Source organism: Abramis brama (assembly GCF_963993115.1).
Source record: "Abramis brama genome assembly, chromosome: 14".
NCBI lineage: Eukaryota > Metazoa > Chordata > Actinopteri > Cypriniformes > Leuciscidae > Abramis > Abramis brama.
This window is the reverse complement of record NC_139976.1, coordinates 29,130,397-29,142,487: the sequence shown is the minus strand read 5'-3', so window position 1 is coordinate 29,142,487 and position 12,091 is coordinate 29,130,397. Positions and strand designations below refer to the sequence as shown.

At 38.5% G+C, this 12,091-nt stretch overlaps 1 protein-coding gene across 5 annotated transcripts in view; it reads left to right on the top strand.

Moving 5' to 3' along the window:
- raraa (retinoic acid receptor, alpha a) overlaps positions 1-8,763 on the top strand; it is a 200,808-nt gene extending 192,045 nt beyond the window's left edge. For all 5 annotated transcript variants that reach the window (XM_084134902.1, XM_084134900.1, XM_084134899.1 and 2 more), the window contains 5 exons: positions 1,744-1,904; positions 4,088-4,264; positions 5,711-5,915; positions 7,527-7,685; positions 7,792-8,763. In XM_084134902.1, coding sequence (XP_083991028.1) covers positions 1,744-1,904; positions 4,088-4,264; positions 5,711-5,915; positions 7,527-7,685; positions 7,792-7,994 — 905 coding nt within the window. In that variant the 3' untranslated portion in view covers positions 7,995-8,763. The remainder of the gene's footprint in view (positions 1-1,743; positions 1,905-4,087; positions 4,265-5,710; positions 5,916-7,526; positions 7,686-7,791) is intronic.
- The last annotated feature ends 3,328 nt before the right edge of the window (positions 8,764-12,091 follow it).

The window sequence follows — 12,091 nt, the reverse complement described above, 5'->3', positions numbered from 1 at the left end:
TTGTTCTTTTTCACTTACAAAAACTGTAAATGTAATGGTATTTTACTGCAAAATTTCATTAAATGTACGGTTAGATCTATCACAGTTATTCACCATATATAGAACTGAAACCTTCTGTTAATTAATTAACAGTTTTTCACCATAGCATTTTTACGGTCTTTTACCGTTAAAATCACTATCATTTTTTTACAGTGTATCATTTAGCAAAGAATCCTAATTAATTAGTTCTCAGAACTGATATTTCCACCCCTATCAGCCATGTTTTTGCGTGTATTTTTTCCAGCGGCGATTTTATCACAATACACAGGCCTTAAAGACTATGCAAGTGCTTGAACGTAGCCACTCAAGTTCAATTTCATACATTGTTTTAGTCTGAAATGTGTCAAAGCACAGTTCATAATGCAGCTCAAGTTACTTACATCAGTTTTAACAGCCATACATCTCTATTGGCCCCATGGGTTTGTTACCGCCAGAGCGACGCAAGAATGCATGTTAAGTATTTATATAACAGAACTGTGCAGCTGGCGTTTGCGTACTTGCTTAGATCACATTTCTGGCCATGTTTTTGTTCGTCAGCATATTTCTGGCCATATCGTCAGATATTCCGGTGTGTAAAAATCACCTTTCCAGACACACACAAAATACTCATCATACTGCTGGGGAAAGACCTGTTTCCCAATCTCTCTCTCTCTTTCTTTCTCTCTCTCTGCAGGTCTCTCAGTAATGCTTGTGTGTGAGTGATGGCGCAGCCAGGCTAATAGTTCTTTAATGACTTCATTAAATTGTGTTTTGCGGCTTATGATCGCTGTGCCAATCTGTCATTGGGGCTAATGTAGGCACGTTAAGATAGCCCACTTTTATTTAGGAATTAATTCCGCATCTCCAGAGGCTTGAGAGAGGGATGCAGCGAGGGTCTGAGCGCTAGCAGAGATTGGGAGGAAAATAATGCCATGGTATTACAGTGTGTGTGTGTGTGTGTGTGTCATATAATGAGATTAGATTAGCTCTGGGTCTAATGAAACCTGTGGTGATCTATCAGCATTATGTACGACTTCATCCACCTGCTCTATTCATCAAACTACAAACACACACCCTGCAGATAGAGAGAGAGAGAGTGAGAGAAAGTGTTTGAGATGGTACTGATGGAGGGGGTGTGATGGCATTTCTGATTCTTTGTCCTATTTTTTCTCCTTAACACTTTTTTTTCTCGCCTTTCCTCCCTTCATGGTTTGTCTTCACAGATGTGATGTGTTGGCTCTAACACGTTTCCTCTATCTGTCTGTCTCATCTCACTCCATTACTGCTGCTCACTGCATCTCAAACGGCCTTTTCACTGCTACTCATGCAAGTTTTCTCTCCTTTTCTTGGCCCTTTCATCCCTCATTCGTTCCTATCTGTCGTCTTGAGATATTTTAATATCTTAAGACAGATATATATGAAGAAATATATTTAATATTAAAATATTTTCTCTTCTGCCCACTTCATTACATACTGAAATGACATGGCCACATATCTCACTGTGATAGCTAACTGATGATAGAATTTATTAAAATTGGATGGAATGTTTTTAATATTGTAAAAGATATCAATGTTCAACAAATAATAATACAATCATAATAATAATACCTTTTAAAAAGTTAAATAGAAAATGAAATAGAACAGCTTGTTGAATTTTCACTTGGCCAAGCCATTCAGGAATCTGTACAGTCAGCACTGATCTTTGTTGTCTTTCTGTCTGTGCAGCGGTAAGGAACGACAGGAATAAGAAGAAGAAAGAAGATAAAAAGCAAGAATGCACAGAGAGCTACACTCTGAGCCCAGACACAGAGCAGATGATTGACAGAGTCAGGAAAGCCCACAAAGAGACCTTCCCCTCGCTGTGTCAACTCGGCAAATACACCACGGTAAGAGTGTGTGAGGCCTGCCTGATACACTGAATTTTCACCAGGATTTGTGATGATTTTGCGGCCCATTTAATTTCTTTAATTTCCGACTCACTCCAAACATATTGCCAATTTTGTAACGAGAATTGTTTATAAATCTGTTGTCAGCAAAAGAGAGGGTTTTGAGAATGGATAGAGAAGAGAAGGGAAATTCCACCCAAAAATTTAAATTCTGTCATAATTTACTCACCCTCACCCCATTTTTTTTTTTTTCTGCGGAACATAAAATACATTTTTTGAAGAATGTTGATAACCAAACAGTTTTGGTTCACATTGACTTGTAATTTTGTCATTTATTTTAAGGTCTATCATGCTGGTTCCGCCAAAATAAAAGTTTTATTGTTTTAACTTTTGAAAACAAAGACATAATTATGATTATTATTATTGTTGTTGTTGTTATTATTAAATGCTCAATTTATTTATTTTACAGTACACTGTATTATTATTGTAATAAGAAATAAAAAAAAATCTATTTTTGTTCTATGCTCATCCAACGCATTCTCATCCTAGGGCGTCATATACTGACGCTTTTGACATTTCGTCTACATCCAACGCACATGGCACCCTTTAGCGTCAATATGACACGCACAGAGCTTTGTTCGGTTATGGGTAGGTTTAGGTCTGGGGTAGGGTTAGGGTTAGACCGCTAGGAGGCGCCTTCTGGCCCATATCTATCTGCGTCTCATATTGACGCTAAAAGGTGCCATGTGCCTTCGATGTAGACGAAATGTCAAAAGCGTCAGTATATGACGCCTTGGGATGAGAACGGGCTGGCTCATCACATGCCAGTTCACTTATATATATATTATATATATTATATGCCTTTATATTTGCCTTTATTATGATAGGATAGTATAGAGTGGACAGTAAGCGAGATGGGAGAAGGGATTGGGAAAGGTCCACGACTGGGACTCGAACTTGGGTCGCCTGAAGTTATATGCATATGTCACTATATGTCACGTGCTGCCCACAAGGCTATTGGGGCCGACTTCATTTACTATTTTAAACTAGATTTTTACTGTATTTAACTTTTTACATTGTACATTTTCAACCAAAACAAAACAACGTTCTTTAGTTGAAATTAGAGCTGCACGATTCTGGAGAAATTGAGAATAACAATTTTTTTTTGTTTTAAATAGAGATCACAATTCTCCCAGTATTCTGAATAGACAACTAAACAAAATAACATGTAATTTACTAAAGGTTGTGACAAAATGTTAATTGCTGCAGTTACTTTCAAAATATTTAATTCATTATCACTCATAAAGACTTCACTTTTTTCATCACTGGATTTCATTTTGAACAAACCTCTTGAATGAACGATTCAATGACAAATACATTTTCTTAACTTATCGCCACCTACTGGTGTAACGACGTAATGGATACAATCTTTATTTTAAGCTTCAAGTTACTTTCATTAGTTGATTTACACCATTTTGATCGCTGCCGTAGACATCAGTGTTTATACACAAACTATAAACTTGTATCCCAGTACGTCTGTGATCATTTGAATTATTGTAACAGAAATAATGATACTGTGTGGCTGTGAAGCCGTTTCATACCTATACATGTCTGGGTCAGTAGCAGTGCCAACACAGGTTTGAATGTTCGCTGTGGTTGTAGCTACTTATCAAAGGTTTATTAGACACAGGCGAATCATTGTCGTTTAGGAATAAGATTGCATCGAAATTGAGATCTTTTAATGATCAATCTTGCAGCTCTAGTTGAAATTGTTGTTTTTTTATTAATATAAATAAGCAATATCCTAAGAAATGCTTTGGATATCATTAAAAGCATGATAAATATAACCCTAGTAAAATCATTGGATTACATGTACTGTGGCTGTTTGACTACTTCACAACCCGATAAAATCTTCATCTGTGAGGATTTGACCTCATTGTTTTGAATGTGTGTTATTTGTTTAACTAATGAGCTGACAGTGACTGATGAATCAATGCTGTAACTACAGATATGTGTCTCAGTTTGTCAATAACTCCCAGATCTGCTCCTGTGTTTACAAGCAGACCTCACCAAAGCTAATGGCCAGATTTCACGTGCCAGACTTTCAGTCATTATTGATGCTGCTATTAAACATTTACCATAGCATTCTAGTCTACCTGAATTTTGTCCTTGTCTGTGTATAGAGTAACAGCTCAGAGCGGCGTGTGGCACTGGACGTGGATCTGTGGGATAAGTTCAGCGAGCTCTCCACAAAGTGCATCATAAAGACGGTGGAGTTCGCCAAACAGCTGCCGGGATTCACCACCCTCACCATCGCAGACCAGATCACACTGCTGAAGGCTGCTTGCCTCGACATACTGGTGAGAACGAGTCCAAAATTCACAAAGCCTGCAGTGGTGCGGAAGTTATTGCGGGTTACATGACACCGCTGAAGCCTGAATATAGACTCAGGGTCACATTTGAGTCATTGAAGGTTGTAGGTTCAAAGCCCACAAGCATTCCCTTGTGAAAAAGAAGTGTGCTTTATTGAATTGAATGCACACTTGTAGTGTACTTTTACGTATGTAAATTTTAATATTTTTAAATGTTCAAATCTTTAAAATACTGTGCTGACAGGGTGGCGTGTAATGCATTAGTAAGTAATTATTCACAGCAATTTTAGTTATTTTCCCTTGAAAAAATAAAAGTAAGGGATTATTCTTTCTGTATAGATTGTATAGACTATAGAACAATTCTATATAAAACAAATGTGGATTTAACATTAAAAACATACATTTTAAGAATAAGAATAATTAAGGCATTTTTATATTATTTATTTGAAAGAATTAAAATAGCAGTTTTATATCTATTCTTGTATTGTTCAACTGGTCGAGGTTGATATGGGATTTGGGAAGTAATTAGTAAGTAATGCAATACTCATTAGAGTAATCTAATTACACTGTTGAAGATGGAATTAATGACTTTTTTTGAGTAACTTAAACACTGCTTGCAGGTAATATAATATCAAAATAAAAGACACTTAAATGTACTTAAAAGAGAATGCTTACATGACTGCTTATTAACACTTAATCTATCACAAGTTTTACTTTAAAGATCATATTATTGTTTTAATAATCTTGTGTCATGCTTTAAAAAAAAGTACACTTATTTTGATGTGTTGACAAACATACTAAATAAAGGATATTGATATAAAGTCATAAAGTACTTGATTATAATTTCAACTGTAGTGTGTTATTTTATATTTAAAGTTAATATATTTTAAATGTATTCATTCAAATTCAACTTCATCATTACAAATGTGTAATACAAATATATTTAAATCCATGACATACAAGTTTAAATAGAAAGACATCAACGTATATTGTAGTTTACCATAAATACTTTTCAGTACATTCAGCGGTGAACTTTAACCTTCTAAGACAATAGAAATATATCTGAAATTACATATAAATATGTACTTAACTCCTACTGAGGTGGGTCAGAAAAGAACTCTAAAGTTCAACCAAGCATTTAATATACATTTAAACTATAATACTTTATTGTTCTGGTAGTGCCTTATTGTAAATAACATGCAATTAATGTCTGAAAACATTACATTCAGTTTACAAATAAGTATATTCGTTTAAAATATCTGATCTATTTCCATAATAAGTACTCTTTTTAAAAGTATGCTAAAGTGCACTACTTTTTCACAAAGGTTGATCCATGCACTTTCTCCACTATCCACCACTGTAGAATTTCCCTCATCCCAGTTTAATATGCAGAGTTAAGTCCAACACGTCTCCACTCTGTTTCACTGCTTTTAGATTTTGAGGATCTGTACCCGCTACACGCCTGAGCAAGACACCATGACTTTCTCTGACGGGTTAACGCTGAACCGAACGCAGATGCACAACGCTGGCTTCGGTCCACTAACAGACCTGGTGTTCGCCTTCGCCAGTCAGCTAATACCGCTAGAGATGGATGACGCAGAGACGGGACTGCTCAGTGCTATATGCCTGCTGTGTGGAGGTACACACACACACACACACACACACATACACACACACACTGTATTCTGACTTGCAGTTTTACACCTGTTAAATAGACTGTTATATTTACATATAATTGTGTACATATAATCTATATATATATATATATATATATATATATATATAATTTGTTTTTTGTTTTTTTTGGCTATTCCACACATAACAAGTGTCTCATGTCTTTTGATACATGGACCTCTAGTGCCACACAGTGTGTGATGGTGGTATTGCACTCAAGTTGTTCAGAAAAATACTGTGTATGATAAAAGAAATGAGGTTGTTTAAAAGTGTGAATCTCATGTAAACATGTCCAGGTCATATTTAACTAGAAACTTTATATATAAGGCATTATAAAAGTATTTTTAGTGCATTAATTATGCCTTGTAATGCACCTTATAAGGCATTGCATGGTCTCATGGATATTTGTAACCACAGTTATTATACATTATAATACTAATCTATGCATTGAACACAACTTTAGAAAGTATAATGCATCAAAACACATGACAAACAACCAATTTCTGATGTAACAATGAATCTGCAAATATAATGCATTTTAACTTTGGTTATAATTGTATGTGAAAAATACATTATGAATACATTTATAATGCATTACGCATAAAGGCTTTAAGTACAGTGTTAACGAAATGGTATTTTGCATTAAGAAAACTCGTTCCATTTAAATGCATTAATTTAAAGTAAAGAATATTTTACACTAAAATCATCATAATTAAAGGCTTTACAATAACACTAAGAGTATATAAATACTTTAAATAATATATAACAGTAGTATACAATAAATATTTTTACATAATATTTCAAAATATTAAATGTAAAATTATTAAATTTATTTTTACAGTAAAAACATATTTCTCTTAAAATGATCATTAAAATGATCATAATTAAAGGCTGTAAAATACATACTAAAAATATTTTATAGATATTATTTCAATACTATAACAGCATAAATGTATCATATAATGTATTCTTCAATATTAATATTTTCTAGGGGGTTTTTTTTGTTGTTGTTTTGATTTATTTATTTTTTCATTCATGTTTGTTGGAGAAAATGCTATTGTGTGCTATATAGGTAATGTCACAATGCAAAAAATCAAACAGCATTAGGCACGTTTTTTCCTTTTTTTTCTTTTGATATTGGGATGAAAGTGACCTGGGCTGCGTTTCCCAAAAGCCTCGTGAGCTAAGTTGATCTTAGAAACCATTGGTATCAATTGTTCTATGATCTACTTCGGATTTCGATGCTTTAGGGCAGGGTTCACCAATCTCGGTCCTGGAGGGCCGCTGTCCCTGCAGAGTTTAGCTCCAACCAGCTCCAACACACCTGTTTGAAAGTTTCTAGTATGCCTAGTGAGACCTTGATTAGCTGGTTCAGGTGTGTTTAATTGGGGTTGGAGCTAAACTCTGCAGGACAGCAGCCCTCCAGGACCGAGATTGGTGAACCCTGCTTTAGGGAAACGCAGCCCTGAACATTTTTCACAGGTTTCATGAGATTCACCATCTCCAATATTTGCTGAATTTGTGATATAAGCTCTCATACCACATCCTGTGAGCTGAATATGAATGGTTTGTGCAGATCGGCAGGACCTGGAAGAAGCCGATAAGGTGGATGTTCTGCAGGAACCGCTTCTGGAAGCACTGAAGATCTACGTGAGGAACAGGAGGCCGCACAAACCTCACATGTTCCCCAAGATGCTGATGAAGATTACCGACCTGAGGAGCATCAGTGCCAAGGGTGAGTCATATTCACTCGCATAATCCTACTCTTTTGTTTCCCTAGACTATAAGAAAAACACATGTGTGACTACTTGAAAACTAAATACATTTTTCATCTCTCTCAGGGGCAGAGCGTGTGATCACCCTGAAGATGGAGATTCCTGGCTCCATGCCTCCTCTCATTCAGGAGATGTTGGAGAACTCTGAGGGTTTGGAGAGTTCCTCAGGCGGGGTCAGTTCACGGGCTGCCGGCGCCCCTCCAGGCAGTTGTAGCCCCTCCCTTTCTCCAAGCTCCGCCCAGAGCAGCCCACCCACGCAGTCGCCATGACAACCATCATTGCCGTCATCGTCAGCCACTTATCGACTACTGTGTGCCCTCCGCGACACGACAGCAGAAACGTTCAAAAGCACGCGCTCATATTGCCTCTGCCCGTGTTCCTCAGAGACTAAAGGGGGAATCAAAGGTGTGTCGCTGGAATTTTGTTGTTTTCTTTCCTCAGATCAGACTGTGATTGTATCCCTCCTCGATTTCCCTTTGGATGAAGGGAGGAAGACCGCTGGAGGGTGAAGACAAAAAAGTGCAAGAATGAATGGACAAACGTATAGAAGGAGTTAAAGGACCTTTTCTTCTGTTTCCGATTCTTATGGCCTGGGACTTCTGTTTCCAATGACCAGAGACTGATTTCCTACAAACTAAAAAAAAAATATATATAAATATATAGAGAGAAGACATGGAATGATTGTGATTGAGAACTGAATGAAACATGGACTTGATGTAAAGATGCAAATGTATTTCCTCACTTTTTCCTCTTTATGCCTATGAAAGGGCAAAGAGTGAATTGTTTTATTTCAGACTGATGATGATGTTTTTCATTGAGAAAAAAAAAACATTGAAAAGATTATTAATTTTCACTCACAAAATTGTGCACAGAAGATATAAAAATGGTCGCAACAAACAATTTGTGTAATGTGTTCTTCTTGCTCTTGTCTTTAAGCTACTAGCAAATACCTCAAGGATTCATTTCATACCATATTTTATTACACTGTGTTTTGCTTAATATTTCAGAAATAAATTACCGAAAAGGTTCTTGCATCAATGAGATTTCTCAAAGTTCTCTGCAAAGTTGTTCTTCGTTCTTCACTCAGGAGTAAACAGGAGTTCTACCGTAAAAAAGTTTTGCAGTAGTATAGCCTACTGTTTTTCTTGTGTCTTGTCGAACTGAGTTAACAAATGAACCTAAAAAGATTTCCATGTCAAAAAATGTATACAATATTAAAGTTTTCCAAAAAGTTTGCGCTGACTAAAAAAACACTTTTGGCCAGATTTTGTTTGAAATTATGCCACACCAGTTCGTTCTTTAAATTTTCAACTTCGCTTGAAGTATATTTGGGCCTTCATTCTAGAGAGCATTTCATTGGACAAAAAGTAGTACACAACCATAAGTACTTAAATAAATTTTTTTTTTTTTACAAGGGGCATTTTCCTGGTTGAATTTGCACCGCCAGTTGGAACTCTGAAGTGGCGTAAGTGCTTACTTGCTGTACGTCCTGCTGCTCTGGTTGTTGTGCAGGACTTTTATTTTGATGGCGCGGTGGACTTTTGTTTTGACGGCTCTGAGAATGCAAGAGCCTTATCACTCAACACTCCCCATTCTCCATCTTCATTAGTTTATGATCTGTTTAACATTTCTATCTAATACGTTATTAGAACTCTAATACAAAGAGAGTAAACGGCACATGAAAAAGTGTTATAGCATTTGCCGTGTGGTTGATGTAAAATGTCGCTAGCTGAGCAGAAATACATAATCATGTTTCACTTGTTTCCTTCAAAGACATGTTGGATTTCCTTTTTAGCATAAAGGTTGAGAAGTGCCTGGACTTCGGCTTCAGTCTATCTATTGTTCCATGTTCTTGGAGTAAATATATAGGCACAATTTATGGAGTAAATATGTAGACTATAAACTGTGTGTTTACACTGCATTTTAAAAATGGCGAATGCCTTCTTAAATCACTGGCAGTTTCTAATATTGTGCTGGGTTCGACCCTTCTCTTAAGTAGGAGCTGATTTAGTGCCCCCAAAAGGCAGTCCCCTTCAGTCGGTTCACTCGGTACAACACATGACTATGGGATATTGCGTCTTGGCTGAAGACACATTGGCTGCGTCTGAAAATTGAAAAATGCTGCCTCTGCAAGCAGGATACCAAGGTAGGAAGGTAACAAGGCACGTCCAAATCCAATGATGATGTCTCCTGAGATAATTTCTGAGGTTGGTGGTCAGTTTGTTTGTAAAGTGTACATTTTGACCAACTTCTCACACTTTTGATGACATTTCTAGCAAGAAGTTAGTATTATAGTAATTCAATATTCAATTGGTTGTCACCAAAGCTCTCTCTCTGTTTTGTTATCGATCATTAAATCGTGACGCTGCCTCAGAAGTCTGTCTGAAATCAGTTTTGTGAGGTATCTTAATGCATAAACGCTGCCTGCTAAGTCATAGCCTGACAGGGCAGCGAAGCAACAAGTCAGCTGGCTAGGTTTTCGGATGCAGCCATTTATTCACACGTGAAAGGCCAATGACGCATTCTGACGTGGGGGGTCCTACTGTACCTGCCCACAAATATGGTCGCTTGCATAATTTCCCTCAGTCTTCAGCTCTTCACTGTGCTACTAGAACACCATAACACCACATTCATAAGCCCAGTGCTTGGGGATCCGGGCAGACACACAGACAGCCTATACAATAGGCAGGGTCGGTAAAGAAGGGTCCGCCCTCATGTGCATATCATGTGTTCGCTGACCAGCAAGCATCATGACATTGCAGTCAGGGACACCATGATGTCTTCCCTTATGCAGGACCCTGCTGTCCCTCGGCCGGAGTTGTGGTTTCTATGGGTCTACCTGCTGAGAGGGAGAATCTTATAGCAGTGGGGCTCCCAATCAATGTCATGGCCACAATACAGAGTAATAGGGCACCATCGACAAGGGGGCTTTATGCATTGAAGTAGTGCATATTCGGAGCTTGGTGCAGGTGTAACCCCTCTCGCCCCGCTCTGCGCAGGCCTCGAACCCGGGTCTTCGGCATGAGAGTCAGGCGCTCTAACAAGGAGGCTAAAGACTGCAGCCTCTAGCGTCTGTCACTAGAGCGCCTATTGAGATCAGAGGAGTGAGGTTTTACTCGCACAGCGACTACTAGCTGGCCTCCGTTATACTCACCCCCCCTAAACCTCACTCCCATCCGGGTCACGGCACCAATTTAACCCCCTCCACCTGGGTCCTACTCGCCCCGCTCTGTGCGGGCCTCGAACCCAGGTCTCCGGCGTGAGAGTCAGGCGCTCTAACAAGGAGGCTAAAGACTGCAGCCTCTAGCATCTGTTGCTAGAGCGCCTATTGAGATCAGAGGAGTGAAGTTTTACTCGCACAGCAACTACTAGCTGGCTTCCGTTACACTCACCCCCATAAACCTCACTCCCATCTGGGTCACGGCACCAATGCAACCCCTCCACCCGGGTCCTACTCGCCCCGCTCTGTGCGGGCCTCGAACCCTGGTCTCCGGTGTGAGAGTCAAGCGCTCTAACAAGGAGGTTAAAGACTGCAGAGGAGTGAGGTTTACTCGCACAGCAACTATTAGCTGGCCCCCGTTACACAGGCGAAGGTCTTTATCCCCGTATCAGTCCCCAAATGCAGGGATACTGACTTTTTTGCAGGAATTGTTGGAGGAAGGTCGCTCCTATTCCACGTTGAAAGTGTATTTGGTGTCCATTTCGGCTTGTGAGGGCACACCTTCTTGCCATTCAATTCCTTAAAGGGGCTCAGCTTCTTAGGCCAGATACAAAATCTGTGTCTGTGTGTGAACCTTCATTTAAGCCACTAGAATCTTTTGATCTAAGGATGCCGTCTTATAAAACCACCGTTGAATGTTCCCAAGTTCCCGGCTCCTTCTTCCCACAACAACTAACCTTTGTTACTTACGCCTAAGGTCGTGTCAGGAGCGTCTAGTGCACTCTCGTTTGAGCTGCCTGCCCTGTCAAACCTCTCTATTGACTCGGACGAAGACAGACTTCATTCTTTGTGCCCTGTTTGATTTTTATGCAGATACATTGATCAAACACAGGCTGTGCGCTCTTCTGACCAGTTCTTTTTTATACTTTGCTAACCTGGTCCTTGGGAAGCCGCTATCTAAATCAAAAAGTGGGTTCTTCCGCCAATAGTTATAGGAACTATGAAAACGTTCCTCCAGTGTGAAAGCCCCTCATGAGAACCCTTACTATTTTTGGTCTGTGACTATAAATGTTACTGTAAGTGTCAAAGTTAGTCAAATTTAAGTGTACACTAACATATAGATGTTAGCTTTAGTGATTAGAGAAACAAAGCTTTTGAAACTTTCAATCAATTGAACAATTGCTTTGAAAAATTATATTCACTGTT